Source organism: Stegodyphus dumicola, chromosome 5 (assembly GCF_044657685.1).
Source record: "Stegodyphus dumicola isolate Sdum_Otavi_A_Nest chromosome 5, ASM4465768v1".
NCBI lineage: Eukaryota > Metazoa > Arthropoda > Arachnida > Araneae > Eresidae > Stegodyphus > Stegodyphus dumicola.
The window spans coordinates 91,156,839-91,173,334 of record NC_140772.1 but is presented as its reverse complement, the minus strand read 5'-3'; the positions used below and the strand labels follow the sequence as shown (position 1 = coordinate 91,173,334).

General features: G+C 32.8%; 1 protein-coding gene across 8 annotated transcripts in view; it reads left to right on the top strand.

Annotated features, from left to right (window-relative positions):
• Positions 1-16,218, top strand: part of LOC118196463 (cell adhesion molecule Dscam1-like) — a 1,288,074-nt gene extending 1,271,856 nt beyond the window's left edge. For 7 of the 8 annotated variants that reach the window (XM_085816870.1, XM_085816863.1, XM_085816868.1 and 4 more), the window contains one exon: positions 15,893-16,218. In XM_085816870.1, coding sequence (XP_085672996.1) covers positions 15,893-16,053 — 161 coding nt within the window. In that variant the 3' untranslated portion in view covers positions 16,054-16,218. The remainder of the gene's footprint in view (positions 1-15,892) is intronic. The other variant, XM_085816864.1, reaches the window with a different exon arrangement.
• The last annotated feature ends 278 nt before the right edge of the window (positions 16,219-16,496 follow it).

Below are 16,496 nucleotides of genomic sequence, written 5' to 3'. Positions count from 1 at the left end.
TCTTAAACTTTAAAATGGGTATACAAATGTTACAATAAAAATATTGATGTGTTGTATAAAAATGCGACTGCCTTCTTAAAAGTTATGTAAATTCATGTTCGAACTGCAATTTAAATTCATGTACATGATAACTGCGAGAAGTGATACTAAGTGGTCATTTGTCTTCATAAAAAAGTCTGGGAGTGAAATATTAAATTTCGGAAACTTGCTTTCGATAATGATAACGAGTGGCTATAATTAACTGACAGTGCTCACAGTGTTCTGTAACGCGATCTATTTGTGATAATGACGTCACATTTTGTAGGAAGATTAAGCAAGACGGGGGACGAAGGATTCGGCGAAAAAAAATTAGTTCCAAAAGTCACCGCTAGGGGAATATTTGGGGCTGTGTAATAGAAAATAGAGTGTTAACAAATGCAAATCAATACGGAAATTGCCTTTTATTTTACATTCAAATGAGGTTCAATGTGGCTGCCGTTGTTGTGGACCACATATTGCATTCTGTGCACAGTATGCACAACAGCAGAAAGTAACATGTCTGCAGGAATCTCCCGTACAGTCCGTGATATGTTATCCTTCAGCGTACCCAGGTCCTGGACCACTCCTTGATAGACCTTGGACTTAAGGTAACCCCATAGACAGAAGTCGCATAGACAGAAGTCGCATGGGGTAAGATCAGGCGATCGAGGTGGCAATGCAGTTGGAAAGTAGCGGCTAATGACTCTTTCTGTTGTGAATTTCTGTCGTAGCATCTGTTGCACCCGTACAGCAACGTGTGGAGTGCATGAAAATGATTTCCCCCAGGCATTGTCTTTGCTGAAGTGCCGGAATGAGAAAGCTGTTCAACATGTGGCGATATTTCTCTCCGGTAACAGAACAGATTTCCGGTCCTGTCGGGGTAAAGTTCTCATAGAAGAATCGACCTACGATAAATTCCGCTGTGAACCCACACCAAACAGTTACCTTTGGTGAATGTAAGGGAATTGCTGTGACTGCATGTGGTGATTTGTCATCCCAAATTCGGCAGTTCTGGGTATTCATAGTTCCATTCAGGTAAAAGTGTGCCTCGTCTTCCCATAAGATTTTCCACAGCCAAGCATCATCCACCTCCATTCTGGCAAGAAAGATGAGAGCAAAAGTCAATCGCTTATCATGGTCGGGGTACAGTAACTCCTGTACACGGCTAATTTTGTACGGATAGAAGTAGATAATCTTTCGTAAGATTTTCCATACCGTACTGTAGAGCATATCCGTAATAAAAGGTAATTTTATTCCGTATTAATTTACATTTATTAACACTCTATTTTCTATTACACAGCACCAAATATTCCCCTAGCGGTGACTTTTGGAACTTTTTTTTTTTTTTTCGAAATCCTTTGTTCCTTGTCTTGTTTAATCTTCCTACAAAATGTGGTGTCATACTCGCAAATAGATCGCGCTACAGAACACTGTGAGCACTGTCAGCTTAATTATGGCCACCCGGAACACTGAGAAACAACTGCTTGAGATGAATACTAGATTGTAACCCAATTAATCCATGCTGAAAATCCTGCTTCACAATTTACATTGAAAAGCATATAACATAGAATATATCCATTTCTGTATGTACTTTTCTATATGCACCTTTCTTTTTCTCTCTCTCTCTCTCACTCTTTCTTCTCTATCTACTCAAAATATACTTTCCCCAGGCTTGATTCCTAATTGTTAATCTTGTCTTCGAGAGGACTGAATTGTACCTCGTGAAATGAGAGAAGTCGTTCGTAGACCGCTTAAGAGCAAACAGATCAAGTTGACAAAGTTAGATGAACTTAAAACTTTTGCGATGGGCCCAGATCGTTAAGTAGTCGTTTTCCTTGCATCTTGGCATTTAAATTGTTGCCATGACGAAGAAAGTCTGTGAAAAATACAAATTCCGAAATCTGCAATCATTCAAAATTTCATACTCCGCAGAACACTGTTTCTCTTTGAAAAAGGACACAATATCATCTTTCAGCTGCCAAACTAGCTCGAGAATACATCCTGAATTGACCTACCTTACTTTCGTATAATACAGCAAATCAGAGTCTGTATGGTCTGAAAACCGACTGTATGGACTGAAAAAAAATCTTGAACGTCCATGAAATCGTATAGCATTTACAAGACATACGATTGCACAGGTTACTGAAGATTTACGAAGAGCATCTTGATATATAACGCAATATAGAAAGACAATATTATTCCCAATAGAGAAAGTCAACATTGTCCGTTTTGATTAAAGAGTCCAAGAAATTTAGATCATCATATTGAGTGCTCCATGGATCGTAATATTGTATGTTTCTGATAAGCACTTTCAAAGTTGAAAGTCCTCTGTTGTAGTTTCCTTTAACGACTGCATGCATGCCGGCTGTGCGATAATTTGAAAGTTTTCATCAAATTTTCCTAAAAACAGTAAATATATCGTACACATACAAATTCCGAAATATTTATATCATATTTGTATTGTACACATATGATATAAATATAATAATTTTTAATTTGCGGTAGACCTTAGTTTGTGCATCCTTGCTTAAAGGTATTGCATTCTGTTTTGTATATTTTTATGGTTACTTTTAAGTTCAACACAAATGAAGAATCTTCTTCGTATTTTATAATGTAACATCGAATTCGAAATAGCGTGATAAACTTCAGGATAAATTCTACTATGGTAAATTTCCTAAGACTGCAAATATGAGATAGTCGTTATATACGGGGCTTATACCAGGTTAATAAATATGCTAGATTATTGGATTAAGTTTCCGTAATGCCGTTCTACAAATTTTGGGTTCACTATTAAATGAATTGTGGGAAAAATATATGTAGTGATAGTTGCAAGCATATTTAATAAGTCAAACCGATTAATAACTAAATGTATTCACAGTTTAATTATATTAAATCGCTTTTCCTTTGAAATCATCGATATATTATCGATATATTATGTCCTTCAAGTAAAGCTGGTCACTATGATTAAAAAAAAGGAAAAATATATATATATATATAACAGACTAAATAAGTCAAGTAATTATCTTCCATTAGTATTTGTACATTTTTTTACTTAACTTTACTTGTTTTTACATGTGCTTTCTTCCTTGTTCCTCTTTGCACTATTTAGCAGATTCTTTTATTTTCCATTTCAGTTTCCTACATTAAATAATCCTTTCCATTGTTCTAAATGGTTTACGATTCTAAAATCGCCCTAAGTTACTCAGTATGTGTTTATTCATATCCTACGTTTGGTGTAAATCAGTTATCACGTAATTCAAAATAACTAATAAATTTCAGAAAAATTGTTTTTCTAAAGCATAGCTTTCAATAGAAGATACACCTTCTGAAGCTCAAACGCGTAGAAACGTTCAGAGTTCATAAATATGAAGGATTATTATTATGTTATGTAATCGGTTATTTATAATTTCAGCTTTACTATCACCACTCCTTTCCGTTTCCTCACCAGAATGCAAATCAGTTTAGAGATTATTTATGTCGAGGGTTTTGGATGATAAGGCAGAGCGTCTGCCTCTCGAGACCCCTTTACTGGGTTTCCCTATCTTTGATAAGATTGTAATTATTCCACCTTTCGTTTTTGTTGCAGATATTTAAATTCTTATGCCGGTGAAAAGTTTGAGCCAACTCCGCGTTAGATCAGTTGGGTAGTCTTTGAATATTAGGCTTTGTTTAAATTTGAATTTCATTGTTACTTAAAGTTACATCGCCACAGCTTGTAGTTGATATGTAAGACGAGACGAGCATTTTATGGCCAAGTGCTGATTTAATAAGAAGTTTTTTTTTTTCTTTAAATCCTTTCCAGACTCTTGTTATTTCGGACCAAGCGATAATTCGATTCGAGTCCATCACGGGCTTGGCGTCTGATCCTGGTTTATGCCAGCAAAGAAACTAAAGTCTACAAATATAAACGGTTAAAATATCGAATTATAATTTACGAACTATCAAATTAGTAAATTAGGTGGAGTTAATCCACATCTTGTCAATATGCTTATGAAATCCATGTCTTTGGAAGAACGTATGGATAGCTTGTGAAGAGGTTCGTTCAGATGAACTGAGTTAGCTTTTATGCTTATTATTTTATTATTAAAGGGTTATTCCTTTTTATTCTTTTATTATTAAAAAGACATTTTATTATTAAAGAGAAAGTAACTTCTCCCTCTTTGCCGGGTACCTTCGTGTTATAAGTAGAAAGTACATTCTGCTAGTAGAAGGAAATTCTGGATTAAAATCTAGGCGTATTTTTTCATACTGTCTGCTTTGACTTATTCCAAGTTTCTCCTTCAAAACTTCAAACTGTCGCTATTTTTAAATGTTTCCCCTTCCTGTCAGATGATTTTAATTCTATAAATTTTATCTCTTATTCACCTATATGACTGTGTATGTAAATACAAAGTAAAAAATCAGTCAAAACTTAATCCAATTGCACGATAAGTGTTGGTGATAATGCAAAATAAATAAAAAATACCTTTAAAATACATCCCCATATTCAGTTCGAACTAAACCACCTATAAAAACAAATATCAGAAGCACAGTGTAAAACTGCAAGAAATAGGGGGCAAAATATGCCAAAATCAAAAATGGAAATGAAATTTACCTCTTTCGCTTCAAGGCCATCACGGGCTTGGTTCAAAGAAAGAAGTACAGTTTATAGTTTTTGTAATTTCCAATTTGGGACTAAAATGTTTGAACATCGTTTTATTTTCCAAGGAGTGGATAATTTTTTACCCAATTTGGTTGCACTTGATCTGCTCAATTTGGTTTTTAAAATATGACTATTCTTCCGCAACTTCTTGAATTTATCTAGTTTTTTTTTTTTTTTTTTTTTTTTTTTTTTATGCTACAGTTTTTCAATCTTGGCACTGCTTAATTCAACCTGTAGGGAAAATAATAAAGAGACAGATTAGTATGATTGATTTTCTAAGATTATTTTTATGTATTAAAGTTTAATTTGGGTCTCTGTCTTTGAGTATCGTTGTATCTGTTAATTTTTGTCTTGGCAATAATCGGAGAATTCTCCAGATTTCGGTCTTTCACGGTAACATTCGAAAGATAAAAAAAGTCATAAGTAAAAATTACCCTCGAATTAATGTGGCAAAGTTTCTAAGAGCAAGGCACACATTGCAGCAATTGAAACTAAAATTTAGGAAACAAAGTTAAATAAAACAAAATTAATACAATACCAAAACAAAAATTCATATAAATTTAAAAACTTAAAATTTAATTGATAATTCTTTGATCTCTGATAAGGAGCACCTTAAAAGATTATCAATAGAGCTACGCTTTTGATAAATATCTGGATGTAATGTAATAATGGATGTAAGTCAAAGAATTCTTTAAATTAAAATAATAAAAACAAAAAAAAATATTAATACAAAATATGGAGTATTTTAATGTATTTTAAAATTATTCAAAATGCACAGAAAAACAAGTTAAAAAAAATAAAAATAAAAAAAAATAAAAATAAAAAAAAACTTGTGAAAACAACAGTAAATGAAAAGTAAAATGGAGAATAACGTTTACTTCCTATATTCTGTCATCAGCCGATAGATGGCATTGTAGAAAAGCCGCCGATAGGGGGCGCACAATATCAATCGAGAATCAGAAAGCGAGAGAATGTGATTAAGGTTAAGCATGTTCCGTAATGATATGTATGTATGTATATATTTACTGCATTTATAAAATGCAAGAGTTATCCCGATTGAATGAAAAGTTAAAGCCCAACTTACCCCTAGCCGTCCTGAGATTAATAACGGAGATTAAAGTTAACAATTCTTGAAAGGCACAGCTTTGATATACATGAGCATAGTGTGTCGAAAGACTGAGTGGTTGTAATGCAAGAAAGACGCAAGTTGAGAAATGTTAATACTGTTTAGTAGGAAGAGAAAATTGTAATAATACTATTGTTCAGATGAATATAATACTATTTTAAAATGTAATAGATTCTAAAAATTAATGTATTGGATAAATTGTAAAAATAATATTATTGCTTTATTAAAAATAATCCTAAAAATGTTACTATTGTCTAAATTGAGAAAGAAATGGCTTTTAATATTAAATTTTAATTAAGGTAGATTATAAAGAGAGATTTACTATCTTAAAATGTGCAATATTAATTGGTTGGGGAAATAGGAGAAAAGTCAGAGAAGAGAAAATAAGAAGTTAACAGCAAAAAGGCTTCAGCTATTGATTCCATAACATGAATGGATAAGAAACAATAGTATTTATTTATAAAATTTCATCCAATTCCTGCTCTTTCTCTTACTCTCTCTCTCTATATATATATATAAATTTCTTCGTTCACTTTCATTTTCAGCTTTCTTTCTCCTACAGATATATTGATGATATTATCACTTTCAATGCTTTTAATCTCATCGAATCTGGCAATCAGACAGTTCAGATCAAATCACTGTTGATTATCTAGATCTTAGCCTTTTCAGTCACCACAAAGTAAGCGTTTTTGACAAGATAAGAGATTTCAACTTTGCTTCAATTAAGCTTATTAGTTGGTACACTAAAATCTCCAAAAATGTTGTAAAAATACTAATTGAAATCAGTTAGTTGATATAGAAATATCTGCACAGGCATAGAGCAATAAAAAAAAAATATTACTTTCACAGACTTCTAATCAAGCTCCTAAGTCATTTTTTAAAAAAATAAGTAAAATATGCTGAAGTCGTCTGCGAACTATGATTCATTTATTACGTAATGAAGCCCATTTTTAAGCCCATTAGGTAGAAATGAGGGGGTAGGTAAGAAGTATCTTTGGTATATAATATTGTGATTTTTTTAAAATTGACTATACATTTGTAAAAGTATTTTTATCCCAAACTAGCTCTTACTTTGACAAGCTGACCAATGTTTCTTTACTAAAAGTCACATTTGCAGCCAAAATTGCATGAAGAGCTATCACTCTGTTCTAGTTTTCTTATATTATTTTTTATAGCTTTAGACAGACTTGCCTCATTTAATTACATTTGGAATTATTTACAGTTTTTTAGTGCCTGAAACTTCTTTCTCCAGTATTGCTTGGCGAGAATAAAAGTAGCCAGTAATAACCCTACTTAACATTTCGCCTGACAAGCATTATCCACCCGCATTTTTCAATGGACATTTTATAGATTACAAACTCAGAGTAGGTAATATTTTTACTAAATAAGGGCGAATAGTAATAAAACATTAATGATAATTTAACTAGTTACATATTGTACAATTTACCATTTTTCTACCATTGTTGGTAGTTTTCTTGTTAAAAATGTGTTTCGTATTTTAACAATATTTTTTGTATACATACCGGACTTTTCTATATATTAATTTTCTGTTTAGATGTCCATTTGTTTTATTAGTTCTGGCAGACTAGATACATAGGTATGGTGTCTTGAATTTTCTGAGGTATAAGTAATTTTTTGATAATTAATTTAGGTATCTTTGCTAATTTGAGACGAACAGAAACATATCTACTATTTGAAAGATAAAGTGGTAGGTTCGGTGTCATACTCTGTTACCTCTTGAAAACGTTTGACTCTGACAGTTATAACGTTCCGCGCCTCCAACTTGCACGCAACCAAGAGGTGACTGTGAAAACTTGTATAAAAGATAGAAGCTTGTGAAGGGTTTAAGTCCCTTTTTATTCAACGTAATAAATTACAATTGCGTTCTCTTGACGCTTACAGACGGTGCCAACTTGGCAGTCAAATAAAAATAATAACCTGAAAAGAAAATAAAGACAAGATTCTAACTACGAGGCTCTCTAAAATAACTAACTCACCGCGTTTTACAACACCGCTGCTAATTCAGCAGACTTGAAGCTCACTGGAACGATGACCACTACTTCCCGCCAAGCACATAGGCCGCAACGCGGGGTTCTTTAATTCTCGCTACCTCCGCGCTCGCTAAGTAAGAGAATCTCTCACACCGAACTCGTTTCCTTCTATTTAAATCAGAATACTTCCGCTGATAATTTGAATCCTTGCGCGTTCTACTCAAATTTACATATTCTGGCATTGGCAGTTCCAGGGGAAAGTAAGGCTTGACAGGAAAGATAGTTTAAACTTAAAATAAATGTTAGTTAAAATAAATATAAACCCTACACAGTAATATAACATCTTTACCAATGCTGTGTTTGGTGCATTTTATTTTATTTTAGTTTATAAATTAAAACTTGTCAATGGTAACAAGAGGCTATTAATTTTTTATTTAAATGTATATCTTTAGCTTTGATTAATATTTTTTAATATTTCTGCTTGAGTTTTCACACGGTAAATCCATTAAATTTCCTGTTTTCTTATAATTGAACCTGATTATATATATCTATATATATGTAATCTACTACTTTATAGATGTCAATATATATATATACACGCATACACACGCACACACAAGCGTAGGGAAGCTAAAAGGCTGCAGTCTTAAATTTCATGTAGAAAATTTTGAATCCCTAGATAACATTAACAAGTTTTATAACTTGCTGATTCTTTTAAGCATTATAAAAGTATAATATGAATGTTAATGGAAATCATGTTAACTTTAACCTATACTAATTTTTTATAAATGTTTATTATTTGTGAAAAGTTTCGCAATATTTGTAAGGTGAAAATAGGGATTTGTATTTTCAACTAAATTTTCCATTGTCAGAATAAATAATGTTTTGTAGGAGCCATACATTCCTTGGAAATGCAGGTTTAGAAAAAAGTTGGAAGGCAAAAAGGCAAAACACATATTGTAGCTCTTAGCAATTGCTTTAGTTCAAGCAATTTCCTTTTCGGAATTCCCTGCCCCTATTGAGGGAAGGGACGGAAAAGTTTGGAATTGTTAGCATGGCATTTAGCATATGAGTAAGACTCTCCTTAATTAAAATTCCTGCAGTTGATAGCCACCACTTTTGGAATTTTTTTAGAATCCTCATAAGGATAATAACAACTTCATAAAGTTTCTATATTTTTAAATAATTATATACAAACTACTCTTATCTATACAAGTTTATATTTACAGAAGCTTATATATATATATATATATATTCCAAGTTATTGTTAAAATTTCTGATCAAGTATTTACAAGTTTGGAGCTATACAAGAGTAAAAGTTAAAAGTACTTTTATCAATACTGTTCAAAATTTGGCACTCTCTGTCTTAAGCTGTATTAATTATTATAGCCGCCGCAAATCGATAGGTTTATGCTTTCTGTCGAACCAAGAAATGGAACTAAATAAAACTTAGATTAAATCGTACCAAATGTTATTAGTTAAAGTGAAATCAAAGTAGACAGAAAGCAAATATTACATTTATTCAATAAAGAAGGTGTCAAATTTTATTTACTGTTTAGTGGAATATATAACGTAGACTTTGGCTTATAAAAGTAAAAAGAAATTTTTAAATTTGTAAGCATAACTAATTTTTATTATGAGCGAATTTTAGCTGCTGTAAATCCTGACATGGCCTATATAAATTCATCTAAACTACAAACTTATCTAATGAAGGAAAATGCATTTGAATTTGCTTCAAGCTTTTCATTCAGCCAATCTTTAGTTATTGTAACCAAGGTTTGGTTGCTGCTACTAGTACTATCCAAAAACTTGAATCTGCTCAAAACCAAGCTCTGCGTATTATTACGGGCGCTGTAAGAGCCACTCCTATTCTAACAGTGCAGTGTTTAACTCAAAATCCCCCAATAAGGAATATAATTCAAAGAGATGCAGTTCTTTATGAAAAGCTGTTTCGTAGGCCCAGTAATACTTTTTGGAGGGATTAAGACACCAGCGCAGAGAGAAATCTTAAAACTAGAGAAGCGTTTATACAATATGCTTATTCTGCAACCACTGACATGAATGTCCACATCAGTCATCAGCTTTTTTGTAGGCCTGTTTGCCCTTATGAAATATGGGGAGCTCTCGGTGTGTCTGAAGCTGGATATGCAGTTTAATAAGAGTCATAACAAATAAGTAATACGTGAAAACACGCACAGATGCACAGATGGATCAATGTTTAAAGATAAAAACGGAGCAGGAGCCGGCCGATGTGTGTTGTTATCTTTTCTTATGCTGTGCACCAATAGGTGCTCATTCCATCCATTATGATGGTGAGATCGAGGCTATTAATATCGCATTAAAGCAACTGACTATCCGCCCCTCGTCATTGTGCAGAGTGGTAATTTTCTTTAATTTTGTGCTTTTAATTTAAAAACATTTAAAAGATTGTGTACCTGTTATCACTAAAATAACAAATTCCTACGTAACTTAGTTCTTTGCGCAAACTTAAACTGGAGTTGTTTTACAAATTGAACCATGCAGCTGCATTTTCTTTCGTAGTACTTGCAGACAGGATAATGCATGCATAAGTACAAAACTGAATATTAAAGTGAAAAACTAACATGTTACTGAGTACAGAATTACAGAAAGCTGATCCCTAATATCTACATACATAACACTTAAAATGCATACGTAATACATGAAAACTAAAACTATAACTGATGAACATAATACATAAAACTGATCATTCAGTAATGCTATGTAATCTAAATTCTAGCCAAGTACGAACTGACATTCATAGTACATGCAGAGAAGTAATAAAGGCAGACTTGAGTACGTTAAGGTGAACATAAACAGAAAAGTACAGCACCATACTCAGTAGAACTGATATCTGATTCCAAACACTTGAATACATAGTGCTGATACATAATTTCAAAGAAAACCTTACCTAAATTAATTCCATAGTTACTTTTATCATAGAACATGCACATAATTTATAAAAAACATAATTAAGCACTTAACGCTGATCGCTAGGGAGAGATTCAAACATACAGCTGATCACATAAATACAGATATTATCTCTTCCCTAATATTTACAAAAAAGTTAAACTTTTATTAACATTAAGAAGGCAAAAATGCCATACCAAGAATAATATCATTCACAAACTTAAGTTCAGGTGATAATATAAGTTGACCTTGCCCTTCTTGAACCTACTTATCACAAACTTGTAATTTATGGCATAAGGTATTTAAGGTATAAGGTAGCTTATAAGGCATTTCCCCCACCTTCTTAGTATGCTATCGTAGTGTAGTGGACAGCACGCTGGGCGCAAATTCGAGAGGTCCGTGGATCGAGTCCCGGCGAGAGCATTGCTTATTTTTCGTCTCTGCTGCTTCGAAATAACCTAATGTCTCTACAATGCCACCCGAACAAAAAAGGGTGGTGGATAATGATTCTCCACACACGGGATTTGGCGATTGGGTCCCCTAAAATCCCGAGTCGCCCTTTAAAGAGGGGTATATAAGGTGTTTCTCCCGTCTTTTTAGCATGCCTTCGTAGTGTAGTAATCAGCACGCTGGGCGCGTATTCCAGAGGTCCGTGGTTCGATTCCTGGAGAGGACGTTGCTCATTTTTCATCACTCTTGCTTTCAAAAAATACTTAGTGTCTCTACAAGCTGAAGATGACAAATTCCAATATTCGTATGAAGATAAGTAGAGAGATCTAGGGTGTTTCCCCATGTTCAAGAAAATAAGCAAACTAACGAATTGCATCTAAGCGGCAGAAAATATCATGATAGTATTGACGTTAATATACCTTTTATCTCTAATCTAATCTTCTTTGTACACTAAGTACAGAAAAATGAAAACAAAAGTAATCGAAACTGCTGAAAACTTCAAAATATTATCATAAAATAATAATACAGTAGTCAGAAACGAAAAATATTTTCTTTCAATAAATATCCAAACATTTCATGATTATTTCCTACCTTTTTACTTTATTCGCAGCTGGATGTGAAATGAAGTGAGAAAACAACGTGAGGAATTTTCTGCTATTTTGCTTATTCGCTGAAATGATTTTGAATGGAATGTGTCAAAAACTTTTATCAACACCAAACAGCTAAAGGAATCCGTACCTTCAATACATACCGACAGAAAAAGGAATGTTTAAGAGAAATTCGAAAGTTTTATATCAAAATATTTTTAGCAAAGCGTTATATCAATTCAATAAATTTCGGGGAGAAAACTTTCCATTTTTAGATCGTGAACGTTTTATTTCTGAAATTTGCTAATGCATTGAAACTGGAAAATTTAACCTCTTTGCAGGTAATGTGTTTTATGAAGAATTTGTAATTAGATATATGTTTGGAGGCAAAGTTAATAAAAATGCATGTTTCATATGCATAACATTTTCAATTGTTAACGAATTAGGAATGTTACTACATATTTGTCGAAGAAGATTTAATAATTTGCTTTTGTTAAAAAAAAAAACGAAAAAAAAAAAATAATAATTCATTTTTAAATCTAAAATTGCTGCAAACTGCTTTAATAAATGTGTAACATTCTTTATGAAATTAAGCTTCGAAAATTATATTTTTATAATGCGTTCTTAAATGACTGTTACCTCTGTCTTGATTTTTTTCCTGACTTTAAAAATCTTGTTAATGGTAAACTGCGTTATATTAACAACAATAGAATTTTTGTATAAAAACGGCTTACCGTATTCCCCCCGTTTATACTTTGTAGAGACATTAGGTTAATTAGAAGCCGGCAAGAGGAAAAATTTGCAACACCTACGCCGTTAATCGAACCGCGGACTTCTGGAATACGCGCCCAGTGTGCAGACCACAACACCACGAAGGCAGGAAAAGAAGGCGATAGAAATATATTATATACTCTCCCTTTTAAAAGGTGACTGTGCTTTTTTAGAGGACCCAATCGCCAAGTCCTGGGTGAGAGAGGATCATCATCCAGCACCCTTTTAGTTCGGGTGCCACTGTAGAGACATTAGATTAATTGGAAGCAGGCAAGATGAAAACTGCAATATATGCAATATGTAATAAGATAACAATGCAATATGTAACAATGCAATATGTAATAAGATATTTTAATTTTTCTTTCTTTTATCTTAAATCTTTGCAGCTGTTAATCTTGTTTACTGCTCCCCCCATGGCCTCGCTTGTGTTATCTGTTACAGCTGCAAATCTTCGCCGTTGTCAGTATTTTAATCGCCTTTGTTACCATTCGGTCTGTTTTCACATGCGCAATCATGTTCAAAACCAACAGAAACGTTCAATTTCTACTCATCAAACTATGTCCATACATCCAAAAATTTAAAGCAACACAATTCAAATGAATGTTTCTAGAATTCTAGTAACATTTTGCGATCCAGCTGATATCTACTCGTTACAAAACTTTCGAAGTTAGTCTTTGAATGGTTTTTAAATTCTCTGATGAAGGAGAAAATTAGGTCGAAATTTTTACAACCTTTGCTAAAAACGTAGGGAGGGTGATATGTGAGTAAATACAATACTGAGAGACTGAATTTTTGCAATCTTCTCTGAATAAAATACTCTAAATATTTCTTAAATTATCTATTCCGTTCATTTAACATATTATTGAACAATAAATTTGTAGTACTCTAAAGTTTTGATTTATTATTACTTTCTAAAATAGCATTTTATATTTCAAATTTCAAAATAATTAGCCCTAAAGGCACGATAATCCCGAATAGTCTCGATACAGCATTTTGCGTCGACACACTTAAATGCGCTGTATCACCTTCTAAATTGTTGCCACCAAACATTATCACCTTGTATTATATTTAAACACATTTAATAATGAAGAATATGCATGAATTATGTTATGTTTTTCGGATTGTAAAAAAAAAAAAAGGTACCTAGAGCCATCAAGTTTCAATAATGTAGTCCTCCATCCGAACATGGCCCTGGAAGCCATTTTGGATCACGAAGGCGTAAATGGAAAGATGATGATGCTTAGTAATAATGCTAAAAATATTTTAACAAATGGCTTTGTTCTAGAGAGTGTAACAGCAGATTGGTTGTCTGAGAATTCAGTGACAGCGTGGCATCCCGTAACAAACTATTTTGGGTGATCGTTAAAATCTGAAACTTTCCAGATCTTTCTAAGAAAATATTTAGCAATATTTTATTGGATTATTATCATAATAATATGTATAAGTTTAGCTATAATTTTAATTGCATTAAGTAATGAATACGTTAAATGACAAAATCAGAATTCTATAAATTTAAAGCAAAATCACTGGATGCACAAATTTTAAACCACTGTACATATTTCAGTTTTGTTTCATGGGTAGTAGATGCAATGATGCTCATTTGATAATAACTGTAGTTTTACATGTTGGCAAAATGAATGAGCGATCAAGCAAAACGGAAGTGAAAATAAATTTCATATTTTATCTTGGATACCCTGATGCACTGAACCCTCAAAAGCACTGCTTCGTTAAATGACTTATTATATTGCAGATGATGACAGAGCATCCATTTTTTCCCATTTGTAAACATTGAACGAATCGGAAAGAAATTTCCAAATTGAATTAATGATGAATGCCGTATTTTATTTTATTTGACGTTAGAAATTTTAAACTCGCAAATGAATAAACATTCTTAATGGTGTAGACTAACCTTTCTGAGAAGCATAGCTTATTTCCTACAGATGAACTGTCGCTTGAAGTTTCTTAAAGGAGGTGGTTTCCTTGACGGTAAAAATTGTTGTGACTTAAAATTCGTAAAGTAACTGCTGATGGGGTATTGAAGCATAAAGGCATCGGTGCAGTCACGACTGAATTCCTTTTTTATTCTATAGTTCTTTTTTATTCTGTTTGAGCCACATTTTACTAAGCCAACACAAACAAATTGGCGCAATAAGCGCACCTTTTTTTGAAGAAATTTTAGCATTTTTGAAGGATGGAGCAACAAAAGTAAGTCTAGGTGCTAACAAGAGCAGAGAAAAGAGCAATATTTCCAGACAAAACTTTAGTTCAAAACCAGTTTACTTGTGCTTTCTGTATAATTTGATTAGCTCACAAATAATTCTCTAAAATGTTTATTGACATTTTAAGGCCTTGAGCTTTGTGCAAGAAAGAGTCTTATGATGGCTGCTCTCTCTGACTTTTTGTTCTGCTTGGCTTATTTAATAACGGCAAAGGATTCGATGGCTATCTGTCTAAGGGTAGAGGTGCCTAAGAAACCACCCATTGTTAGCCCGTGGGCCGTAATTCAAACCCCAGGCCGAACTCCGCGTGTTTAGGGACGTTACCGCTCGGCCACTAGTACGCTGCTTTGAAATCATTCAGCTTACAAGTTTTATTTTAAGCGTACATTTTTAGGACAAAAAGGTGGAGGTACCTAAATTAAAATGAAGAGGTAAACGACTACTGCAAATTAAAAGTAGTGTTTTGCTTAACATATGTATGTATTTAAATAGCTGATATTTAATTTTGCATTGGTTGAAAAAGGTAACACTGTCATAACAATCAGCAATTTTTATATTCCTTACTGATTATGTGTTGTTGTAACATGTGCCTATCGCAATCTATATTTTGTAATACGAGTTCCTCTTAAGAGTAGGTTTCGCTGTTGGCTCTTTCAATAACTGAACTGTTCCAGGACTTAATAATGCCAATGAAGAAACTGCAAACTGTTTAAACTGAAGAGCAACGCATCAACTTGTATTTTAAAATTAAACGTAACAGCGCACTTAGATTATCAAAAACTTTAAAAGTTTATCGAATGCGAGAATGTTCTAAATATGTCTCTTTCCTTCGAAAGCAAAATATTCCTGAAGAAGATTCTATATTAGATCGCTCTCGAAATTTACATAATTTGTATATAAAATCTATGAAAATTATGTTTTATTATATCTGATTTTTAGAGGCAAGATATTTGTTGTCTTTTTTATTAAATGGATTAATCTCAGGTTAATGAAATTTTATTTTTTTGCAGGAGACAGATATAAAACTAAAATCTTCCTAAAGACATTTTCATACATTTTTACAATGTTTGTTACGGAAGCAACTTGAATTTTTATTATCAAATGTTAATGAAATGTTAATTTATTATGAAGTATAATTGAATTGTATTCTCAATTTCTAGGTGTTAACACAAATCAGAATCCCAGCTTCAGTTGCCGGTCCGATGGAGGAAATCCCAACGTCAAAATTCCCGTTCAAGATAGCACCGGACATTCGGACACTGCTGGGGAAAAGTGGAGCAGCAACAATCAATCTAACATCAACCACAAATCGATACGATGACAATTTTCATTGATGTGTTTCATCTGTTCATCTTAAATAATTTAATCGTCATCGGATTTTTACATTCGTCGGGAATGTGCGAAAAGCCCTGCCAAAACCGAATTTTTACTCTAGTCAATCAAAATATGTAAATTGTTATTATAAATAAATGTGTTTTAAAAATGACTCTTCTGTGGCAATAAATTGATGCATTTTATGCGAGCATGCATATTACGAAGATGAGAATTCTTTTTAGATAAATGCGCAGTTGCCAGAGCCATCTGGCTTTCTTTGATTACTCTGAGAGAGTGGAAGAAATGAAATTCATCATGGAAGATTATTTGTGTTGAAAGAGATTTATCGATAATTATTGATACTTTTTTTCGAATTGCAAAATAGTTTGTCCGGATGTGGTATTACACCCTTTCGATTGATTAGTGAGATATAATACAGTTCTGACGTAT